Source organism: Aphis gossypii, chromosome 1 (assembly GCF_020184175.1).
Source record: "Aphis gossypii isolate Hap1 chromosome 1, ASM2018417v2, whole genome shotgun sequence".
Taxonomy (NCBI): domain Eukaryota; kingdom Metazoa; phylum Arthropoda; class Insecta; order Hemiptera; family Aphididae; genus Aphis; species Aphis gossypii.
The window spans coordinates 38,100,403-38,127,097 of NC_065530.1; the positions used below are offsets into that span (position 1 = coordinate 38,100,403).

Here is a 26,695-nt window from a genome sequence, read left to right on the forward strand (position 1 = left end):
TATTTTTTGCTCATTGGTTGTTTATAAATTTATATTTGTAAAAAATGTATGTGCAAGAGTATATATTAGTATAAGAATATACTACATAATACTTTTAAACCACTACAATAAAACAATTTAAGAGTTAACGTTTCATACAACTTGGTTCTCTATACAATCTTCTCAGCAAAATTTAATAAATCTGTAATAAAATATATTTTATTAACATTTAAGATACATTTTAATTTATTCGATTGTTATTCTTATATACTAATGAGTTGGAACAGACAAGGGTTTTGTTTTTCAGAAATGAAGGATTTTTCACTTTTCAACGCCCCAGATACAAAGCATTTTTTAAAATAAATGTATAAGAAAACAACTGTCAAAAAAATATATTGCATTACATAATAAGTTTAAAATTTTAAATTTCAACATGGATTTTATCATTTACAATATTACAGTAATTAATTAACATTTAAGACGAATATCTAAACAATCAAAGACAAATCTACTGAGATTCCAGAACTGCAGTAGTAATATCAAAAATAAATTGCAACAAAAATCAAAATTTTAACTAATTCTAAAAGACAACAATTTATGAATTTTACATAATCAATTATTTTTTTACATTATAATTAAAAATTATATATATATAAGTTACATTTGTGCTACAATGGTGTTAATTTAATTTCAATTAATTAAATACAACTATCAAATATCCAATTAGAATTTAGATCAATCTAATTATTATGAATTATAGTAAATAATCACTAAGTAAATTAATACTACAATTTCAAATAATATTTAGCAATCAATCAACAACAATGGAATGTTAAGTTATTAGGAAAGGAATACATATTTAATGTGCAATTTACTAATAAACAGATGATAAATCGAGTGTTAAATGGCGTAGTAAATTTGAACGATTCACTCTAGATGTTTTGATTTCTTGCAGTACCATTGTTTTACAATCTAAGCAAACAGTCATTTGTGCATTATATTTGGTTCTGGAACAAAAAATATTTATAAAAAAAAACAAAATTAGATTTTGACTTCTAACATTTTTATCCTACAACAATGGGATCAAGGTAAAAGGCTATTACCGAGTGATGTTTTGTGTGACTGTAGAAGAACCATGGTAACTAGCAGACATACTGTTATTGGGACAACCAACCGTCAGCGATTTTTGAGGACTAGATGGAGCACTGCCCCAGCTACTTTTTGACCACCAAGGATTTTGCTCTGATACTGCTACATTTGGACTGAGTGCAACAACCGGGATTTGGGACAAATGATCAGTAGGCATACGCATCTAAATTATAACAAATATTTATTTTACAACTTACGTCATCAAAGATTCTGTATAACTATAGTATTTTAGAAATATTACTTTGGTACAACATTTTGAACATACTGTACGTTGGCACATTTTACATTCTTGCCCCCATGGTCCAAAAATTCCAAATCTTGTTTTCATACATAAAAAGCAAACCTAAAACAAAGAAAATATTTATAATCCTTCTTCAAATATTTCAATATAAAATGAAAATGTACTTTTCGATTCTCAACATCTTCTTTGAAATTTCCTTCAACTGGTAAACTTTCTATCTCTGCTTTGGTAAGTACACTACGAATATGTATAAGCTCTTGCAGAGTCAACGTCAAGCAATCACTCTATAAACATATTTATTAATTTAATAATATAAATAATTTACAACAATATGATTAAATTCACATAAATAAATATGATTTAAAAATTAAAAAAATCATAGTACCAAACCAAGATGATCATATTAAATAAAAAAAAATAGTTTTGGCCCATTTTGTTAAACCCTATTATTGATAGATATTAAATATTAAGACACTAGGAGGAGAACCACTTACAGTAGGCAAAGTGTTTTTGTACATAGATTGTCTGCGAGTTTGCTTCCACAATCCACCCATTGGTTTGATGGAAGACAGAGATGATTGATCGGAAATTGTGTGCCTTCGCTGCTGTTTTCTTATTGCATGGATATTTTTATTGGGTTTTGTGTCATTAAGTCCATGTTTTTCTTCTTTTCCTACAATCAACAAAATCAGTATAAAAAAAAATGTACACTTTAATAATATTTTTTGATGCAAACAACAAAATTCTAAATATAGTAATAAATTAGTTTCCAACTGGCTCTATTAATTAGTTTTGTTTGTTCCAAATTCATAAGTTTAGTTGAAGATTACTTCAATCAACATTATTTGTTAACTAAGCATTTTACATTTAATCAAATTAATTAAAACGTAAACCATAGACATAAATAATATTGTAAAAATAAAATTGTTTCAACACTTAAATATAAAATAATTTGTGTAATATAGAAAAATACTCAGATGTTTCTTCAGTGTAAAGATAATTGTAACATTTATAAAAATCTAATTTGCTACAGTTACGTAAATTATTTTAAATTTATTGTGTTTTGCAACAAAGATTTGATAAAATTTTATTTTTATACTAAGGATTTTTACATAAATTAATAACAAAGTATTAAGAATACAAGAGGAGTATTAATATTAAGGTTAAATGTTAGTGTAGCAAGCATAGAAAACAAATTGTAAGCCTTAATTTATAGATGATCAAGTAGAATTTCACCCAAAAAGGTAATGCTCAATTAAACTTACCTGGATTTTGTACATATAATTTTAAACTATTCTGTTTAGAATATACATAACAGCTGGTCTTTTAAGTTTCAACATAATGTTAATTTCTACAAAATAAAACTTTGTACCTAAATAAAATATGTACAAAAAAAAAAAAAAAAAAAAATCATAAACATAAATTACCAAGACAGGTGAAGCAAAAGTCTTGATTAAGTGATATAGTGATATAGTGGTGCAGTCTAGATTATGAATGTGGATAGTAAATTTATTAGAAAAAAATAATCCTCAATTTCATTTATCAATCACCTCATATTTATGTACAAAATATAATACAACATTTATAAATATTTTTTTAAGACATGTATGAATAATTTGAGTTAAATTTGTAACAATATTTTTTTTTCTTACTTTGAATTATAATATTATTTAGTAATCAGACCATACGAAAAATTTTACTATAAATAATTAAGTAGTTCAAAATGTCTTATAATGTTGAAAATATAAATGGGTGGTACAGTAACAACCACAACACAAAATCACAATGGTTAAATGGTTTTAACATAAACAATAAAATGATGAAATAAAAAAAAAAAAAAAAAAGAAAGATTTAAATAAACAAATAAACATAAAGAGAACTAGGAATGTTACAAGAACTTAGGGTAAGATAAATTATCTTAAGATATCACACAGGATGAGGTTGGTGACAATGTTTTTAATTGAAAGTGCAAATCACAGTTGTTTGGTTGGGAATCACTACCTTGAGTGGCCACGCCCAAATATGGGGATTCTTCTATATTTTCCGCTGTAGTTGTCTTGAACGTGTTATTTTCTTCATCGTCATCAAAATCATCTTCAGAATCAGAACTCTGAAAATTAAATGTGAAAAACACACATATAAACAACAAAAACATTTTAACAAAATAGAGCGTAATTAAACAAACGTACTACTAGACGTGCTAATGCAGAAAAATCCACTTTTATAAGCTTGCGCTCTTTATTTGTATCAAGCATACTTTTGATAGATTGATTTGGCGAATACTCTTCTTCTGAATTGTTCATAGATGAATTGTCAAAGTGAACTAAACAAAAATTTAAAATTGATTTACATTGAAGTATTAAATTTAAAACAAATAAAATAATTTACTTTTTGATTTATTGTTACGAGAATTTGGAGGACTCGACATTGATCTTGATGATTTTATATTACGAAAAGGGCTTTCTAAATAAAAGTAAAAACAAAATTGTAAATTAAAACTGAGCACATATAGAACAACATTGAAAATTTATATAATAATAATTAACAGCATAATAAACAATGTTAAAAAAAAATAAAAATGTGTTAAATTCATTTAAAAAATTAATTAACTTACTGGTTAATGAAGTAGAACGCAACTTGACGTTTCCACTTTTTATACACTCTAATAAATGTTCTCTTGGTGACAGTTTATCTTGTCGACGAGGAGCTAATTTTCTTGCGGCAGCCTGAATTAAAAATTAATACTCAAATAAATAATGTAACAAGTAATGACTTATAATGAATTATTTACATGATAAAATAGAAAGAAAAATAAGTGTATAAACTATTAAATATTAATACAACCTATTAACACAAATATGAGCAAATTGGCCAGGTTTAACAAAGCATTAAAACATTTTAAACATTGGGCTTATCTAAAGTATTAATTATACTACATTAAATTGAATAATTATTTGTTGCATACTTATATGTTAATATAGGTATTTTAAAGAAACAAGAATGGACATTTATTTCAATTTATTTTTCTTTCGATGAAATACTTCACTACATAATATAAGAAGCATAGTTGTTATAATATATTGATAATTCAATTCACTTTTTCTTAGAACAATATACAATTGTACAATGACCATATTGCCATTGATTAATTTTAGAACTGTTATTATAATAGCTTCTATTTAAAAAGGTTCAATAAAAAAACAATATCTGTTGAGACAAGGTCATCAGACACAACATTATTTACAAACATAATAGTTTTGTAAAAATGTATGCAAAGCTTTACAAATATAAAAATCACCGATATTATTAAATATTGATTATATTATACAACATGATTAAAATGCATCTATAACTATTTTAACAATATTTGGTAAGTCTACAGACATAAAATACTTAACACTAGTCTAACAAAAGCTTAGGTCAATATAATATGTAATTAACAATATTAATTCCATAATTTCACCAAGTGATAGGTTTCTACAGAATTCAAATCAGTGAATACAAATAATTTTTTTGCTGCACTAATTTAATAATATGTTTGTCATTCTTCTTTTTAATATCTTAATTAAATTATTTTTTTATCTCAAAATAAATATTATTTATATATATCCTTTATTTGAATATTGTCAATACTCCCCAGAAAATCAAAAAAATATATAAAATATACACACATAATTTTATTATTTATTTTATGTCTGCATAAATGTCTAATACTTTTAGTCATATATTTTAAAATTAAAAATAATAAAACGATTTTAATTAATTATTAATTATTTATCTAAAATATTTAATAAAATTAACTCACGCTTTTTAATGGCGGCCTTGATCTAATAAACTCAAGTATTGCATCATGAGCATCTCTTTGAATTCTGGCCGGAATTTCTGGAGGGGTAACTCTTTTTAAAGTATATCTTCTAGACCTTATGTCATCCATTAACATTTCATAGGGGGTTAATGCATATTCAACAAATTCATGTCCAGTGCGAGACCTTTGATCAACTTTTTTCAATTGTACACCACGCCGTAGTTCCCGAATTAATTGTATCCATAAACGTGCCTACACATTTTTTTATAAATATTATTTTTAGTTTGTTAAATATATATATTATATAAAATTAGAAATATGGTATAATAATTATTAAGATTAATATTAAAATATATTATTCCAAACAAGTTCAAACATAAAATAAACTACATCTTCATAAAAAAATTTATAATACTTGTTTGTAATTTCTCTGTCACTATACCATACACAATTTATCAACCCGCCATCAAATAACCGTCCTTTGTATTTTGTTCTATGATATTTTCTATAAAGTGTTACTAAACTTTCAAATAATGAATAATAATATAATAATTGATTTCAAATAATAGTAGCACAACAACTAATATTTTATAATCATAATTTAGACTGTTTTTAAAAGATCCTTAAAAATCACAGATTTCATTTGTTTTAATAATAATTTTTGTAGTAAAAATTGAGTGCCACTATTAATTAAAACTGTGAAATATAACTCATTAAAATTAATATTTAACAATATTTTAAAATGAGTTAATATTATTTGAAAGATATATATAAATATTAAATTACAAATATATACAACATAGTGACAAGCTGAAAATATACTAATATGGTTTAAACATAATAAAATACAATTCCAAAATATATTATACCAAGTATTATTTTTTCTATAAAAAGATCACATATAAGACTAACCTACACATAAGATATCATAGAATATAGATAAATATCGATCGTGATTAACAACATTTTAGATATAAAACTATTGACATTAAGGTAATTGGTGGTGGTAGGAAAATAAATTGTATACAGGTTGGTGGCGAGGTGTTAAAAAACAAATACCAAAATTACTTGAACCTGTATTAACTTAAAAATCAAAATTATTATTTTGAATTATAATAAAATTTAATTTTTTTTTACTAAAATTTAAACATACTTGTAAAATACTCCACTTTCTGCGGTTGGGCTAACAAAAAGTAACACAACAAATGTGTTAGTTTTGATGCCATAATAAATATAAATAACATACAAACTAACAAATTCACATCATAAAGCCATAATTCTGTAGGTATTACTCACAATTAAATTTAATTATGTGAACACAAATATTAAGGATCAACATTATTTTTTAATTGAGACTAATAAAATTATAGTTTTAAGATGACCAAAAGTTTATTTATAAAATAACTACAATAATGAATATTTATTTATTAAGCACTTGATAGTTTACCCAATCACTATAATCCAATGTAATTAATTCAGCTGAAGTCGAATTTCTGTGTCTTAAACTGACAGATCCATCAGATAATTTATCTAAAAATGATGAAAGCTCTAGGGCCTCTGCTACTAATGCTCTGCATACAGCTTTATAATGAGTTTCAGAACCCAATCCCGACACACCTATATGTCTACTGCATTCCTAGAATAAATGTTATCCAAAATATATACATAATAGTAAAAAATATTAACAATAAAGGTGCTCAAGATACACTATTATAGTAAGTATGGGTTTGCAGGTTTGGGAAATATTAAAACCCAACTTTTTAATTTTGAATGAAAAAATTGTTAATACATTTTTGGAAAATTAATTAATAAATACAAAAATAGATTTTTAAGGAAGAAATTTGAGTGTGTCAATATTTATCAGTTCAAAATTGTTCAAGATAATTATATTTGTGATATAACAGTCTTTAGTATGTATTGACTAAAATCAGACTCAGACCATAATTTAACTACTAATTACTATATATCTATAAACAATATACTTGATGATCTTGAATATTGAATGTTTACTGTTTAGTATTTACTACAAACTATATTTTTATAATAATTAAGTATGTGATGGAAATCACATACTTAATAACTAAATGAAAAATATTGTTCCATACTACAACAAAACAGATTTTTTTTAATGTTTTAATGTATACGATCCTAAAATTTGGGAAATAATTATTTTCCCAATTTTAAAATCCTGAACACCTTAATTAAAAATTAAATAACCATTAAGTAATTTTTTTTTTTAATAATATTTACCTCTAAAACATCATCAAAAGTAGCAAAATTATTTCGTGATATTTCTTCACATTCAGCAGAATCTCTTTCAATTCCTTCATCGTCAGTTTCACCAGATTGTCCATGGTCCATAGATTGAGCATGCAAACCATATTCAACTGAAAATTTAAAAAGAAAACTTGATAATTAAAATAAGAATCCTACAAAAATATAACTGTTGTTGTTTGATAAAAACATAAGTATAACATGGTAATAGTTAATGATGAATTATATAATATAATGTAAAAATATATATTTAATATTTGAAATAAGTCAATAAGAGAAATTAAAAAATATTTCTAAATAAAATGTTGAATGGATAATATTATTTTAAATGAGACCCATAAGGTGGTTTACTGTGTTGAACGAAATGTTCAATCTAATACCTTTTATCTAGAATCAAGTAAAATAGTATACTTAGTAGGTGAACAGGTTTGTAAAAGAACAAAGAACACGAGAAAAACAGTATGGTAGAAAAGTTACTAATAAATATCTCAATATAGGTAGTACAAAATATAAGATACATACAATAAAATAATATATTTATGAAATAACATAAAAAGTTAATATCCAACAATATATAAGTATATTATGTTTAATACAATAAATTAATATTTTATAGTTTTATTAATTTATATTTGGATAAGTACTCAACATCAAAAATTATACAAGTACTCAACTTGACAGAAGCTTTAAATAGGTACTTGAAAAGTCAAGTACTTAAATTTTAACTCTAACATAATGTTTGGTCTTAAAAAAAAGGTACTAGACTAAATTCCTTAGAAAAATAACTGTAAAAATTACAAAAAAGTTCCCAGCAAGAATACATATTAAGGTCACAAGTTTTAGTGGTCAAATATAAAAATATTCTGAAAATTAAAACTCAACTTTTGGACTAGATTCAAAAAACAAAAAACAATCGATACATCAAATTTTTATTGTATTAAATCTAATATATTCTATAAATATTGTTCAAATAAATTATTCTAGGAAAATTAAATTTATGAAAAATTTAGTAAATAATAATACATCTAATGGATGTATTACATTATGTATTGTAGATTAGGTATTAATTAGTTATTAATAGATGGTTTTATGTTAACTAAAAAATATTCATAAATATATAGTATTTTGAAGGAAAAGAAAAATAATCCTCTTTGTAATGGACTACTTTTCATGGAAAGTAGTGGCAATTGTAACATACTTCTTTTAAGTAGTCATACTCAGTTCTAACAACTGCTAGAATAAGTAGAAGTGGATAATAGTGAATGGAAAGTTTGTACATTTGAAATACTATGATTATATTCATCAGATCATTAACAACAAAATTACCTTATTCATCATAGAAACTATTGTACCTAGTAGAAATATTCAATGAAAAAATACGCTTTTTTCAGTAAATAATTTTAATTGTCACAAAGAATAATAATTAATAATTATTGATAACTTTAATTAAAAATATTATATGTATCACTTTTAAGATACACAATGTGTAATTTGCAGTTAACTTCAAAATATTTTAAAAAGATCAATAAATAATAAATAATATCATAAATATAAATATTATGGTATAACAACAGTGCAGTTCAATTTCAAGTACCGTCAACCAGGCCAACTTGGGGCAGTTTTGAAATTCTATTATAAATAACTTTAAGTCTAATTATTCTACAGTTATTTTCAATATAACATTTTTTTTTAGTTAAGGTTTAATTTATTAATTTCTGTTGCAGTTGAATCATACAAATTATTCTTTCTATGTGTTTTTTTTATTTTTCTGCTTGCCCCATGTTGTACCGAATATCGACAACATGGGGCATTCATGTTTTTCTTATGAAAAATCTATTTTATAATTTACTCAAACCAACTTGGGGCACTATTTTAAATTTTTAAAAAATACTAGATAATTTTCTGAATTTAAAAAATATATTTTGTACCTGGTGAGTGTATATTAACATATACAAAAAAATAAAAACATTCTTGTTAACCAATCAAAAAATTATTAAAATTTGTAAATAACTTTAAAAAAATAAAAATAACAACATTCTTGTACAGTATTAAATATTAATTAGGTAGGTAACTTCCTTGTTAACCAATTTATAAAGTATTAAAACAAATTATAACATTAAAAATTAAAAATAATAATATTCTTGTTAAGTATAAAATATTAAGTAGGTAGGTAACTTCCTTGTTAACCAATTTATAAAGTATTAAACAAAAAATAACATTAAAAATTAAAAAATAATAACATAATTGTTAAATATTAAATAACAGGTAACTTTCTTCTTTAGGTATCTACTAAATAAGTCTTATAATTTGTAAATATAAATTAGGAATTCATGTTACAAACAGTCTTTTAGTTTACATATTAAAAGTATATGTATTTCTATGTTCTTTGATTACCATCAAACGTTTTAAAATGTTCTCTTCAGATACTTCCATAACATCTTCAACATTTGGAAATACATATGTTTCACTTCTCCCTTTATACTGTCTTAAAAAACTACAAATAAACTTTATACCATTTATTCCCTTACTTATATGTTTAATAAGGCATGGGAACGTTTTAAATTTGGCTTTTTTAGAGTTCTTATTATAAATTTTAGCTAAGTTAGTCTTGTTTAAATTTAATTTAATGATCCTAGGTATAACTTGGACCAGGGTTGAAGAACAATGCCCCAATTTGGACTAAATGAGTTAAACGTAATTTACAGATATGTATGCAGGATTATAATAATTTAGATTATGGAGTAGTAAATTTTACACGCATCCGAACATATGTTTTATTATTGATTTGTATGTAAAGCGTTTCATTCAATGAGTATTAGTGTAAGTTTTTGGACCTTTTCAAAACGATAGATATTAGACACAAAAAGAATTAATAAAAATTAATACTTACGTTTAAAATTTGATGCTGCGACACTTGTAAAATGATTTTAAATATTTCTAAGATAACAACAGAATACTTGTATCACATCAATTAATTGATAAGAGACCGTTATAGAGGTAAAACTAAAAGATAATATTTTTGCCCCAAGTTAAGCACGCGCCCCAAGTTGGCCCGGTTGACGGTACTACATAATTCAAAATAAAATTAAGATACAAACTCTAATCTAGATATTTTCAATTAAAATTAATTAACTGTACAAAGACTATATAAATTTAAAGTGTTTAATAAGTATTATTATACTTAAGTGATATAACACACATAAATTAAACTCTTTAATAAGAATAAACATTGATTTAAGAAATAATTAAGTCAAAAACCTCATAAAAACTATTTTGTAATCAACAACTCAATAAATTGGTAATTATATAACAATAGTAAAAATGATGACCTTCATAAAATGTATTTAGGTATTTTTAGAAATGATAAGTAATTAATTTGTTTTTTATTTATGCATGATGCAATTTTATTTTTGTTTATCAGTAAGAGCTTGAAAATATAAATACAAAGTTGTTTCATGATATACCACAACTTTCTTATAAAAACATTTAATGTTAAAGTTCAAATTTATCAAAAGTGCAAAAATTTAATAATAGGTTATTCGAAAGTTATTTTTATAGAAACCTAAAAACTAAAAAATAGGCAATTTTTTATAGGAATATCTATTTTAAATGTCTAAAATGTACTATTTACATAATATTTTGTTGTAATTCCCAAAAGATTGTTTGAAAGGACTTAAAACTTTTTATCACTACGTATATTATTAATTATTTTATAATAGTATTACCATGTGATTTTTTACCAAAAATTAGTTCAACTTAGCATATTACCAATATCAATATATAATATAATATCTAATATCCTTAAAAAATAAAGACTGATAGACTATATGCAATGATTTAAAATAGAACACATCCATTATTTAATTATGAGGGACATTCAAAACCTATTACATAGTAGAAAATGTTATCTGATTTTGACAAATTATCAACAATTTTTACAAATATTCTGATAAATTAGCTACATATTTAAAAAAATATAAGATTCTTATCCACCAAATTATTTTATTTACTAATTTGTATAATTTTTTACTTTTAAGTAGGTACTAGGTAGTAAGACTGGGAACACACGGACATTATTTTACAGCGCGATGGTGCATGCAATAGTTTTCGAAATATCGCGCGATATTTTAACGGCGGGACAATCGTGTGTTGGGCACTTGTGCTTGACTGTGCTCTATTCATTTTAATGTATTTTAACAAAACGCGCCGTAAAATTACAGCGTGGTATAAATGTCGCGCGTTAAAATAACACCCGTGTTCCCAACCTTGTTATTATTTAGATACTTACACGACGCTATCATTCGTTTAATTAATGACTCCAACTCAGGATTTAATGATCTTTCTTCATCTTCATCAATTCCAAAATCTAGTACTTGAAAAACAATATATCCTAGACTGGCAATCACCTATATAAATTAATATAATAAAAGTACGACAAAATAAATTTTTTTTAAACATTTAAATTTAAATTTAAATTTTCATAATTTAAATTAATTTTATTCGTGAAAAAGAGTTAACACTTTTAAAATATCGTATGGTGTTTTATACATTTTGTTTAATTTTAATAGAATAAATTTATAATACGTTTTTTCAACTAAAAAAAAAAAATTATATAATTTTATTTTCTATTTAAAAATATTTATATAATTTTCATTAAAGTTTCATTAAACTTCTAGTCTTTATATTATAAGAATAAACATATAAGTAATATAAAATACTTTATATTATGTTGTATGATGCAAGGTATAAAATGAATAATTTAATTTAATTTTAAAACAGAAAGTAGGTATATTAAAAACACAAGGAAATGTATTTTAAAACCAAATATAAAATTATATAAATAGTATGTAAAGACTACAGACACTAATTGATTTACAAAGAAAAGAAAATATTTTAATTATTACCTACTTGTTTTTATGCATTAAGAATTATGTTAATGTATATAAGTATATAACAATACATGGTTCCCAGAATACTAAAATGAAAATTTAGGTATTTATAAATATTAATAATAGACCCAAAACTGTTTACAATTATACATTTTTAATAATAGATACCTATTGAATTTACTAGATAATGTAGATATTGTATTAAGTACTGTAAAATTAAATGTATATTACATATTTAATTAGATTAAAACTATGTGAATATTTATTAGACAAATAATATAATAAAGATATTTCTAAAATTGCATTGATGGCTAGATATCTATAATTACCTACCTACCAAATAAAATTTACACAAATTAATTAATTATTGCATATTTTATTGACTTTTATTAAATAGGTACCAGCCATTAGTCTAACATTCTTCATATTAAATAGCCAAATAATGTAAATCTATAGTTACTCTAATAAAAAAATTATTTTAAGTTTGCTCATTCTACATAGTTACAGATTAAAAATAGAAACTTAATACTTACATGATGTTGAAGTATAATTTTACTATCATTTTCATTACTAAGTTTTTCAATATTTTCATGAGATTCAGCTGAAACAAACAAAAAAGTATATTAATATTATTTTCAAATTCTTAATTATACGAAAGCATTAATTTAATTTAAGGAGGGGAGAGTGTTTTTTACAGTCAATACAAATTGATATAATTTCTATTTAGAATAAATTAAAAATGTATGATTAGATAATAAAAAGAAATCAAAAAATGATTTTACCAGTGGTAGAAGAGCCCCCCCTCTCTCCCTATATAATTCACTATATTGGATATTTAATAAGGTATTAGTACCAGGTCTACAATTGTTTTTAAACATTAAAAAAGTTGATATAAATATACTATGTTTAATGTACTCTAATCTTGTAAAATTGTAACAATAATATTATTATGCAGGGTTATTCACCAAGGACATCCACCTTACTTTTTCCTTTAGTTATTCAAAATCTGATTTTTGAAATTTTTAAATACATTTAAAGCAATATTTTTTACACCATACAAGGATGGTTCTGTGATGATACAACCTTCTGTTTTTCTAACGAGAATCCCTTATTTTTTGTATTATTTGGCAGATATTTTAACCCATATTTTAATTTTTAAAATATGTATTGAAATCCAAATTTGAATAAGTGGTTTTTGTGTTATTTAACTTCAAAATAAAAGATAAACGCTCGGATAATGGTTTAAGACTATAGCCTAGGGAGAAATTAATCGGTATATTTTTATATTTATGAAATAGGTTAGATAAAAGATTCAGTAACCAGGTTATAGACATAACCCTTAGGTACCTTTTATTACTTTAAGTTAAATAACTTGGAAATCATTAAGTCTAATTTTGATTGAAACCATAAACATTTTCTATTAAATTATAAATAAAATTATGGTTCCCAGAAGAAAAATCAGAAGTAAAAAAAATATATAAGTATTTATAAATATAGTCTTCAGTATATTTAAAAATGTTAAAAACCAGTTGTTTCCATTATTAAAGAACATTGAAATAGGCATCCTTGATGAATCAACCTGGATTAGTAGTAGTAAAATTTAAATTTTACAACAATTATAATAAAATATAAAATTAAATTGATAAAGTATGGGTTAATGTATACCAATAGACTAGAAAATCTAATAAAATAAATGTACTAATTTACAATTATTCGGACACTTGACTATCATTTACTATTTTCATAACTATAGATAACTAGTGATTAAAGTTGACATTCTAGATTTCAGTAAATTATCATATAGAAAATAATGTAGAACATTTTTAAAGATATATAAAAAAATTAATAAGATAAATTCAAAATTATTGTTCAGTGTTAAATTAGCTAGTTTTCAAAGATTTTACCATCCAATAATTACATAAAGAAACAACCATATGACCAGCCATAAAGAAATTACAAATAAAGTTCTTAAGAGGATATCAGCGCACTATTTTTTTCTCCCTCTGGCCCACATACAACATACACAAAACGCATTTACGCAAAATCATTTTTTCTATGATTTTTAGTAATCTTAAAGTAAAAACACCCATTACAAAAAAAATAGAGAATATTTTTGAGGGAATGACATATCAATTAGCAAAATGTGGTCTCAAAACAATTTAAACATTGTTTAAATTTATAACATTAATTTGTTTATTTTGAAAGTTAAATAACAATAAAATATAAAATCGATTTATAGATAATTAGAATCATTTTATAGTCAAAAAACCAACGGTCGAATATTTTATTAATATGGTCAAAATGTTTTATGGACGAATGGGTTTTTTGGTCAAAGAAAAATTTATAATAATATATCAGATTACAACATTTTTATAGATGTGACCAGAAGTACAATCCTACAAAATACGCTTAAAAGAAGTGCAACAGACTCTTAGCTGATCCAGGTTATGATTTATTAGAGAACTTAAGAGGAATAGCTCAAAATTTTAAATTTAAATTATTTATACAATTTAATATTTTATTACATTTATTTTTTGTTTAATACAAACTTGGTTAGTTTTTTAAAAAAAAAATTATTATTATATTATTTTTAGCTCAAAATGTATGTTTTCTATTACAATATATTTTGATTGCATAACATTTCGATCATCTTTTTCTCGAAAACTAGACTTTTTGCCTCTACATTTTCAACCAGACCACCCCCACCCTCATTTTTAGGTGGTAGATTTATATTTATATATATAAGTATAAGTTTTTATTATTTTTAGTTAATAGTTCTACATTAATCTAACATACAGTCCATAATATACCTAATATCTAATATGGAATAAAGAAATTCAAATTGAATAGTAAAAATAGTAGGTATAATCAAAACCTATATCAAAACTATTTGTAATTAAGTACTAACATGCCTAATAAATATTAGTAATTTTTTATTTATAAATTATAATCATATATGTCAATATCTTAGACTATATCAATGTTTGGTAAACATTATAATTTATAAACACTTGAATAACCAATTAGATCTAAATATTAATTATAAAAGTAATTGCCTATTAATTATTAGTATTTTTTAAATGTATTAAATATTCATAAATAACCTATTGAAAAATATATCTTATGCACCTGCCTACCAATTTTATTATTTGGTTTTATTGTAACAAGAATAAAAGCTAATAAAAAATTAATCAATGTCAATTGTAATGTGCCTAAGGCCTAACCTAATATTACTTTTAAAATGTATTGTGATACAAAATTAATGATGTTTACTATAAGATTTACATTTTATAGTACGGTTTTTTTTTCTGGACTATAATAAAAATTTAGCACACCTGTATAAATATATTAAGGAAAATTAACTACCTATACTCTTTGAGTCAACACTAAAATATAACCACAATATTGCTAAATCACTTTAGAAAAAATAAATATTTTTTATGGTTAATAAAAATTATAATACCATTTTAAATTTATTGAATAAGTATACAACAGTACCTACTTATTTTTACAGGTACATATAATATTATATTATTATTAATTTCATAAGACAAACAAATATCTACAGAGTACAGACACATGACAATTAATTAAATTAGTTTAGATACAAGTATTTGAAATAGAAATGATATTAAATATACTTATTTTTAGGCTGATTGCTGAATTTCATAAAAATTGATTAATTTAATAAAGGTTTACCAAGATTGAGACTAAAATTTAGTTAAAAAATGATGTAAAGGAACTATTAGATCACTATTTATAACCAATCATTATATTTTAAGTGATTAGTTATTCAAGCCGATTGAAATATTTTATCAAATACACATTTTTATAACATATTTCTTATTTTTACTGCTAAAGTTTTACAACTATTATTTATTTTTGTCTTCTTAAAAATATTGTATTTGTTCAAAAATTATAGAACTCAGTCCTCAGATATGCTACATAAAGTTACCTATAATTGTTAAACAATTTTCATATTTATAGAATCAGACGAGTTTGTTGGTTTTATTATTTTTATCAACATGTTTATTGCCTATTAGCATCTTTAGGGTTATTCAGCAAAGCAGTTGGTGCCATTTTGTACACGTAATTGAAATTTATATGATCATTGATCATATTAATTGAAGTTGTTCAAGAGTTTTTTAAATATAATGTGTTCATATATCTTTCATGAGTATGATCTGTATATTACAGAGTATATTAAATGAGAATAATTTTTATTTATTAAAAATTAGGTATCTACTGGAACAAAAACCAGAAAAATATGCATACAGTCAATACATTTTATAAGCTGATTTGGTTATATGTGTTTCCACAAACCTATTACTTGTTTATAATATTATTATTATATTTTTTTAAATATCTCTATTTGGCAATAATTGAGAAAGGGAATTCAGGAAATTATTTTGGAAATGTCTATTGGATTACCTAACTTATTTTTATCACAGAACCTAGTACCTATGTGTAGTTAATTATTTACTTCAACAGACCTAAATTTGGTTATAACAGGTTAAGACAAATACAAAATCTATTAATTACATGTAAACAATGATTAATACAAATATTTGATGATAGATAACATTTCAGTATGAATTCAGAAGTTAAATTGTTATCTATAAGTTATTTAGGTAATTTACTTGGTAATCTAAAGCTCTGCATAGGACTTATTTTTGAAGCCCATACCCATCCAGTCTATCTTAATGAAAAATAAACATATCCTAACCTTGTTTTCACCTGAAATTTGATGTTATTTATTGTGTAATAAAAACCTAGATTTAATTAAAATTTAAAATTAGATTAGGTTGCACTCCGGTTATCATCTTTAATAATTTTAGGTAGGTATACTTAAAAGATTTGGGAATTGTTTAATTTATAGTCTAGAGACTCCGACTGGCTTGTGTCATAATTGAAAAATGAGCTTGACAGCCCAGCCAACTTACACTAGGTGTAGGTTGAGGTATAGGTATACATAGAGCTGAGTAAAAATTAGACCCCAATGGATAATATCTTAACCTTAGTTTAAAATAATAGTTTTCATATTATAATATATTTCAAAATAAAAGGAATTTTCTGATAGGTAGGTACTTAAATATAAAATAAAGTCTGAAATTAAAAAGGCTTGACTCTAGATTCCTAGCCTATAAGGGTACAAATATTACCTTCAACTCATTACAACATTACCTTTAATTTCCAAATGGTTGTCCACAAACTACATATATTTTAAATTATCAATATATAAACATTTTAAGCTATGTATAATGTCGCACAGTTAATTTTAGTGGACATGGTAGACTATGAATATAGCTACTAAGATAGAAACTATTATAAACTACTCAGAAAGTACATAACTATTTTATAGTCTTATAGATGATAGTTATTTTCTAAGGGTGCATGTCACCAAGGCTCATTTATTCGTATAACAATTAAATAAATGTACCTAAATAAAATTGTATTTCAAATTGTGAAAATAGTCTATCTTTGTTTTAAGGTTCACAGTGAATAAAAGAAAAAATGAAATAGTAACTAAAGTAGTAACTATAGTAAAACAGTTGTCATGCATACTTAAATGTTAAACCACCTTGTAAGCTTAAATAAATTCAAAATTAACTTATTTATTTTAAAACTTAAGGTTAGAACTCGGGTAAAAATTATATTTTGTGATCTGTACTTAATTAGAAATGGTAGTTGTTTAAAATTAGTGTAAGCTAACTTCATAATTAAAATAAAAATTGCACTCCATAGCATTAGTTTTAATTTTTATAGTCAAATAAATAAATGATTTACAAAACATACCTATTTCTTCAGTATTTAAAATAGTACTAGGATGTATGAATCCATCCTTGTGGATACGGACTTCTTCTAAATTCTTAACCACTCGACATCTGTTTGGGTCACGTTCAAAAGCATTCTTGAAACACTTGGCACATTGATAGCACAGGGCCCATGCATGTTCCTCACTAACAGGTGTATTGAATGACTTGATTATATTCACGAGTGAAACACAATCATTATCGTCCAATTTGCATAGGTACGGCTTGAAGTTGTTTGGGACATCCATGTCTGTTGCTCACATGAGACTGGTGTAGTTACAGGTCAACAAATAACACTTTAGTAACCGACAAGGTACACTAGCGACGGATGAGCGCGTCATCAAAGAATCTCACGAATTAAAAAACGTAGAAAAAAAGTTCCTCGTAAAGAACGAGGACCTACACCACAAACGATAGTGACGTTTCGAGAGTAGTACTGACACTGTTTTGGCAAATAAAATAAAAATTTGAACGTCTCACAGAACAATTTAACGAAAGTCGAACGAAACTGCGACTCGCGAGATCTCGTAATGACTTTAGATATAGAAATACGTATCTGTAGTATACAATAATGTCACTACGGGACGCCAACGAGAATTTCCCGACCAGCCGATGTTAACAGTTCGTAATTTTTTTGTGCCTTACGAGTTACGTTAGGATGTCGGATCGTACGTTCCCACGATAAAAGTTTAATAAACGATAATAAAACAAAAAAAAAAAACAAGAAAAATAAGCGAACGAAAAAAAATAACACGAACCTACAGCGATGATTGCGGTGATGGTAACTGGTAGACGGTACTTGTCAGTGGCAGCGTTCGCGGTGGTCGCGGTCAGTGTTTACTCTGGTGGAATTTTTTATTGTTATTAGAAAGGTTATTAGTGTGTGTTAACGGACAGGTGTGTACCACGTGCACTGTTCGCGACAACGACACTAGTCCGATGCTTGACAATGTTTACCCCTAAAACGTAAACAATCAATTTAGATAATATTATATTATTATAATTAATAACAATGTTAATTTACAATATTATTATTGAATTTAATGATATTGACTGTTGCGTATTTGATTTAATTGTTCATAAAATAAATGCGATACACAGACCATATTGATTAATTTATTTTATAATCAGAAAAATAAAATAATATTTTATTCAAAACACGATAAAAATTATATTTTGGTGTTTGAGCCATTGGGGGATTGATCAATCCATCGAATTTTCAAACCTAAAGCCACAATATGACTTAAGTCAATTTTTTTTATCGATGTTTAAATCCTTCCAATAAAAATTATCGATTTATTGACTACCTACATGCTTATTTGCCTTATTTTACCTATAACTATAACAGTTATAACATAAAATGTTGCAAACGGCGGTTAACCTTGTGTTATAAACGTAATACCTTTATACACGACTTCAAATAAAATAACTACCTACTTACATAAATTGTTATTTTATTTTAGAAGATATTAAATTTTAACAAATTTACATTATAACATGCGGGCATTGGGCACCTAATATTATATAATTAATGATTATACCTAAATATTTGAATAAAAAACAAATTTTATTCATAAATTACGATCATGTTTTTAAATTACCTATGTGTTAGGATAATTCATTCATGATTTTCTCATATATATTTTGTACTTGTAAATAAATGGGTAGGTAATATTGAAATTTAAAACTGTAAAAACTTAATATAGTATAGCCTAACTTTTATCATTTACCAATTTTATTGTAGCCGTATAGGTACTCGTATATATAAAAATATACAACAATCAAACTAAGGAAAACTGAAAGATACACTTTTAACTTTATTTAATCCAAAAATAGTTGACATATTTTAAAATTACCAATTTCATGTTATTAAATAAATGCATGCCCACTTACTTTTTTTAAAGTGTTATTTTCCTAGATGACTATATGGCCATCTGTAGACTGTTTTGATGCCCTTATACTTCTTATATACCTATACGACCTATAATACCTACAATACCCACACGCTATACATTATATACTATACCTATATAATGTTTCATAAGCCCCCACACAAACATCTTCTTGAAGACTCGAAGAAAAACATTATACATACTAACTAGACAACATAATTTTCAATAAACCAATCGATAGATACATAGTATGTATAGCCGACTGTATAGTCATACATGTCCAACGTTGTACCTATGTGGGTTACCTATAGCTTTATGGCTAGTAAGTTTTAACTTATAAGTATACAAGGTCACACAACATGTTTATAGAATGATATTATTAATTCCTTATACAAATGCCTACTAGAACAAAATTTATTTTAATTATTTAATTAATGCAAAAAAACATTATTGTGTAAACATTAATAAACCATAAACTATTAACATTTAGTTAAACTCAACGATATTAATTAGTAGTTATATTACCACAATCTTGTATTTTCTAGTAGTTAATAGTAATCCATTATGATTTTACATAATAAATTATTATTATATCGATGACCACTAGGTGGTATAAAAATTCAAAAATATATTTTATGATTTTTTTTCTAATTATTATTATGACACATCGTTTGTATGTATTATTATAATTATGTTAAGTATAAAAGCACTGTATAATATTATAAAAAATAGTAAAGTACCTAATAAATAACGTATGCTAATATGCTATTTAATATGCTTTTTTAATGTATAGGTATTTATAAAATTATTGTAAAACTTTATACGAATAACTATAATTTTACAATTTACATTTTTGTGTGAAGATTCATATTTCGTAAAGGCATAGTCGGAACTATATGCCCTCTGCATGATGAGAATGAGAAATAAACCTTAATGCAAGAATAAAATTAACTCCCTACATTTTTTTCGTGTGTTGTGTAATATTTTTTTATTATTATTGATTAATTATTGATAGTTGATGGTAAGTTGTGTAACTTGTAATACATGTAGGTATAATGATAATGTAAGGACTTCAAATATTATTTAGTATTTACGTCATACGTGTACCTAAGGTGTAGTCGTAGTGTGTATCTTTGATAATATAAAGTAATATGTACCTGTCTAATATGCCTTTATCAGTTATCTATATTCTATAGTGTGTTCAGGAACACGATTTGGACTATAGACCTATTGGCTATTAAGTATATTAACTAATAGGTCTATGATTTGGACACTAACAGTCTAAAAATAAGTAAATATGACCAAGAGGCAAGACGTTCAAATATTGACAATATTGTATACAATGAAAATTAGTCATTAATTAGTCCTAACGCTTTTCAGTGCCTAGACCACAGTCCACAATAGCCAATAGTCATATAGGTATCAAAATCACTAGGTTTACATTTTTGTTGTACATGAATAGGTACATAATACCTACACAATAATGAGTACCTATCTGCAGAACGATGCTATGGAAATTTTAACGTCGAAGAAAACAATATCAATACATAGTACTATAAATGGGGATGACGAAAAAAAATTGAAAACACTTTGTACCTGTCACCAAATTTATAAGTCGCAATACTATAGTAAAGAAAGAGTGTAATAATTAACAATTAACTGCACATTCATTAGCTATTGTTTGATAATTATTTAATTTTATAATTTTTGTATTTAACGTATTATCGACTACCAATTTGAAATAACTTATAAATGCATGCATTTTCTTCGTTGGAGTGACTATTAAAGTAAGTAGATAATTAATTAAATTTATTTTTAATATTTTGAATAATGTATCTAAATATTATAAAGTAAAACTTTAAAAATTACCTTTTAATAATTATATTTATACAATTGATGAAAAATACTACTATCTATCTTAATATTTGTAATTAAAGTATTTCTACAAATGAACATGTCGTAATAACTGAACTATTTAACAAATTTCCATGACAAATGTTACTAAATTTGTTTTGTAAAAAAATGTTGATTATCAATTTCTAAATAGAATAAATTCTAGCAAAGTAAATTATTGAGATAGAATTAATTAATTTCAATTTAATATACTTGGCATTTATTCATATCACATCTTTATAATGCTTAAGTCTTATAAATGTTTTATAAATGACTACATAGTTTTTTTTTACTTTTTTACACGGAGTTCGACGAAGTGTTTTTGTTGGGATTATACCCATATATACACTATAAAGTGTTCATAAAGTCCGGAAACGGTCATTAGACTAATTGGGACTGATAAACAATAACAATAATAATATATACGATATAATTAATGAGGTTATTAAATAGTTTACATAATAAATGTGAAGTAGTGTTAACTGTTATTGCTTTATACCTATACATTAAACATGATATAATATAGGTATTAAAGTATGCATATAGACATACAATAATTAAAGTCTCTTCAAACTTTTTGAACACATTATGGAACATAATATGTGTAATGTACTAATGTGTAGGTATGTATGTATAAACATTACCTAAGTATTATTTATTACATTTTAACCAGAACGTGTATTGATTTAAATGGCAAAAAACTGTTAATTAAATTACATAGTGCCTAATATTTTACTGAAAAAAGGTGGTTCACTATGACACTGTCCGCTGACCTGATTCAAATTTTAGATAGAAGTATAGAACTTGGCCTTACGCGCTGTAGATTTTTTCACAGATGAATTTTATTTAAACAAAAATTACAAAAATAGAAGATAGCAATATTTTATACTGTATATTAATACTATATATAATGTACATGGTCTATATGGCCTATAGGGGCCACAGGGCTATCGAATTGATCGTGCATAAATATTAATGTGTTTAATGTTTATAATATTATAATAATATTAATAAAGTAAACAACACCAATACATCATATTATATACGTTATGGTACGATGTACGTCCAATCACTAATCAGTATATTATGTATAGTGTTATCCTATTTTAAATGTTTTAATATAATATATATATATAATTAACACTATTATACTATTGCGACATATTGCACGCAAATCTCGGTGCCCGTAACAAATGTTAGAAATAATGCAGTAAGATAATTTGCGGGCCGTCTGGTCCGGAAAACGTTTCGTTTCGAGCGCCAGCTCACGTATTAAACGCGTGCTCGTAGTTATATAACTCGCGATTTAACTCGTAACGACAGAATTGTGCGATAATATATTATGCGGTTATGCAAATATCGAATACCAGCTACCTACGCTGTTGTTGTTAAGCGCAGGTACACAGTACCTATCTAATATTCTAATAATATTATATTATGAGCGTACCGCGTTGAGCGTTGTCGCTGTATATACATAGCCGTCACTCGTCATCACCTATTATATACTTGTAAGTCGTTGTGTGGGTGGTGGGGTGGTATTATAGGTGCGACCGACCGCCAGTCGATGTGACGTAACAGCGGAATGTCGATCGCATAGTGGAAGAGAACGACGCGACGGCGTTTGGAGAAATAATAATATTATTCACCTGCGAACCACACAATAAACACATTAGGTGTAATTAATAATAACAATATATAGTTTAAGATTTAAATTCGACAAAATATCCACGATAAATTTAAAAAATATGTACATATACCCATTCCAATCCCTAAATAAACATGAAACAAAAACAAAATAAATCTAAATCTAACTTTAGCAAATCTATTCACTCAATAATAAGCAATATTACAACGAGATCAGTACCGCATCAATTACACAATGCGGTTCGCACTTAAACAGTTTAGTTTTACTTTTTTTACAAATATTATTATTAATCATTAATCCTTTGTTATCAACTATAAAAGTTTAACAATATAAGTTACGAAGTTATGATTATCATTCATTATTCTCAGTGTGCAAACGACTTTATTAGTACATCAAATATCAACAAGTATAAAAATTAAAAATATAACTATACACAACAATTTATTCAAGAATATTATATATTTTTGTATAGTTTCGCAGATTTTATCATCAAACTGGTTTTAAATTATGAGCAGAACCGGTAGATTTTACAATTTACAGTATTATGTGTGTATAACGATTAACGAGTAGGTAACGTAGTCATCTTTAAGAACAATAAAAGCTCAATTTGAATATTTAACTTGGTATTATTTCTGGTAGAAATTTGAGCTAGTATTCTAGTAGATACCTATACCTTCTTTAAAGTTTGAGTAGTCATATTAAACGAGAAATACCCAATACTTTTCAAAATAATCCAGAAAGACAAAACAATTTGGAAAAATAGAATTTTTATGAAAACTAGATTTTATCAAGATTGATTTGTTTTTTAGTTTTTTATTATTATCAAATGAATAACTTTAAATACTTGAATTTTTCATAAAATATTTATTACATTAGAGTTTTCTAGAATAAATTTCATAACGTTTTGTCTTATAATTGTCTCATATTAAATTGTCCTGTTAATCTGTTAATGATAATATTGATTGCTGGTAATAGTTATACACTTATACTTTTAATTTTTAACTAGTTAAGTTTATTTTATATTGTTATACACTAGCTTATTTTATTGTATTTTGTTAATTAACTTAATAGTTTCATAATTATTATTCACATTAATTTTTTTATATTTCTCATAAGCATAACCTAAACCTACAAGGTCACTTAAATGTATTATAAACTTGGTATAAATATTAAAGTGGTCGGAGGAACCTATTGTTACGATATTACCTATTTATCTAGTGAAAAATTGTATTCCTTATGGATAACTGGATAAGTGTCAAGTGGCTGGGGGTTAGAGCATTGTGTTTTACGGTACGGAACCCTAAAAACTATGAAATAAAACAACAAATATATAGAAACAATTTTTGAAGACTATTCAAATAAAAAAATTGATAAATTTAAGTATATAAAACTGGCATCAAAGCACTATTCTGAATTTACATCCATATAAATGTACATAAGAAAAATTAAAAGTATATGATGTTGAAAGAAAAACTGTACATTTAGGCACCTATAGTTGAACATTTATAGGATTACAAACATTAAGCACACAGCATACAATATAAGTAAGTATGAAAATATTTAAATTTCAACCTAAATAAATACAGTGATTAATACTAACAGGACATGTTTAAAAACTTAAAAGATTTGTGTATAGATAGGTACTTCTGATCTATCTGATAGGTTAGAGAATGAAGGAAATGTTAAAGAGCTTCTATTAAGTTCAAGATATTATTTGGAAATATTGCATTAGAAAATCATTTAAAAATTGCTGAAGCAATAGCCACTTATATAATTAAAACGACTCAAAATATTCTTATTTCGATAATTGAAATTAATAAATGAATGATATACATGAATACTTATAAGTCTTTTTTTTTTTAAGATTTATAGACTGTCATCAAAATAACTACGACCAATCTAGTGTAAATACCAAGCCAAAAATGACCGGAGAGATAATAAGAAAAACTTTATTTCATATTTTAGGAAATTTAGCTTTACCTATGAATAAATATATAGGAATAAGAATAACTACAGATGGGTGTTTTATGGTGTAATCTGAAAAATGTGGTACAAATAATAGTATAAAATGCTTGAAAGAAATAAAATTTGTTGACGATATTAAAATCAAAAGAATAATAAAACAAATAAGATTATTTTCGTACCGTTTTGTTTATTCTATTTTTCTTCGACTTAATTACAGACCTTGAGAACAGATTTGATAAAAAAATCAGTGTCAGTGTTTGATATAGATATAATTTTGCCAATTTATATTCATAATCTAGAAATTTTTAGTAACCAAAAAGAAATCCAAAATAAAATTAACATTATGATGGCACAGTTTTGTAAATAATTTTATATAAATTTGAACTTATCGGAAGATCTTCGTAAAAAATATTTTGAAAGAGAGGTTCAATTATGGCTTACATATTTATGTAAAAAAATATCTTTAGAAGCTTTTGAAAAATGTGATTCCGGAACCTTTCCAATTATTTACAATTTGTTCTTATACCTAATACATTACCAGCTACTTCAGCAACTGCGGAACAAAATTTGTCTTCTCTTCAGTGACTCAGTGTTCAGTGATTAAAAACATGGATGTGATCAAGAATATCTGAAGAGCGATTGAATGGACTTGCATTACGTAACTGTTATAGACATGTTAATATTAACTATGAAGAAATAATTGATGAAATCTTAAATACGAAACGATTTTGTTCTGTGATTATTTTTTTATACTTTTTTTTACCTATGAAACATTTTTATATTTTATTATTATTTATTATTTATTTTATATAATATATCATTGTTAATCAAAAAGACAAAATAATTTAGTAGTATAAAATATTTTATATTATTAAACTATATTTTTTTACACAAAATGTTTTTGTAATTTTGTAATTTTTTATCATGTAAATAGTAAAGTAATTAATTCAACTAAAGAATTATTCACCTTTTATTTTGTTGCACTGATAAACTGGAATTTAAATAATAATAAATATCTATTAGCTTATATAGTATTTAGGTAAACTGTTTTTATCACTTAGGCTGAAATTTTATTCGAGATGCCACCGTTCCATCATTAATATGATCCGCGTCTGTGAACTACCAATCTATTAATTGAAGTATTAGATAT

General features: G+C 24.8%; 1 protein-coding gene across 2 annotated transcripts; it reads right to left on the reverse strand.

Annotated features, from left to right (window-relative positions):
• Positions 1-47: 47 nt before the first annotated feature.
• Positions 48-18,982, reverse strand: LOC114119149 (protein spire). Of its 2 annotated transcripts, XM_027980636.2 has the most exons (16): positions 18,134-18,982; positions 12,871-12,938; positions 11,737-11,854; positions 7,425-7,561; positions 6,622-6,810; positions 6,328-6,357; positions 5,175-5,426; positions 3,984-4,095; positions 3,758-3,832; positions 3,559-3,692; positions 3,371-3,479; positions 1,864-2,042; positions 1,534-1,653; positions 1,370-1,471; positions 1,083-1,291; positions 48-986 (listed from the first exon to the last, which is right to left on the reverse strand). In XM_027980636.2, exons 1-16 carry the CDS (start codon positions 18,396-18,398, stop codon positions 854-856), a joined length of 2,232 nt encoding a protein of 743 aa, XP_027836437.2. In that variant the 5' UTR covers positions 18,399-18,982; the 3' UTR covers positions 48-853. The 2 variants fall into 2 exon arrangements, with proteins under 2 accessions (XP_027836437.2, XP_050053982.1); XM_050198025.1 differs by lacking the exon at positions 6,328-6,357 and having other exon boundaries at positions 18,134-18,978.
• Positions 18,983-26,695: the final 7,713 nt, after the last annotated feature.

What these genes read in the sequence shown, in the direction of transcription:
- LOC114119149 (XM_027980636.2), bottom strand. Translation starts at nt 18,398, where the DNA reads ATGGATGTCCCAAACAACTTCAAGCCGTACCTATGCAAATTGGACGAT. An exon ending in CTTTTGATGATGTTTTAGAG is followed by an intron (nt 6,811 to 7,424) that starts GTAAATATTATT and finishes CATTTATTCTAG; the next exon opens with GAATGCAGTAGACATATAGG. An exon ending in GTTCAAAATGTTGTACCAAA is followed by an intron (nt 1,292 to 1,369) that starts GTAATATTTCTA and finishes GTTATAATTTAG; the next exon opens with ATGCGTATGCCTACTGATCA.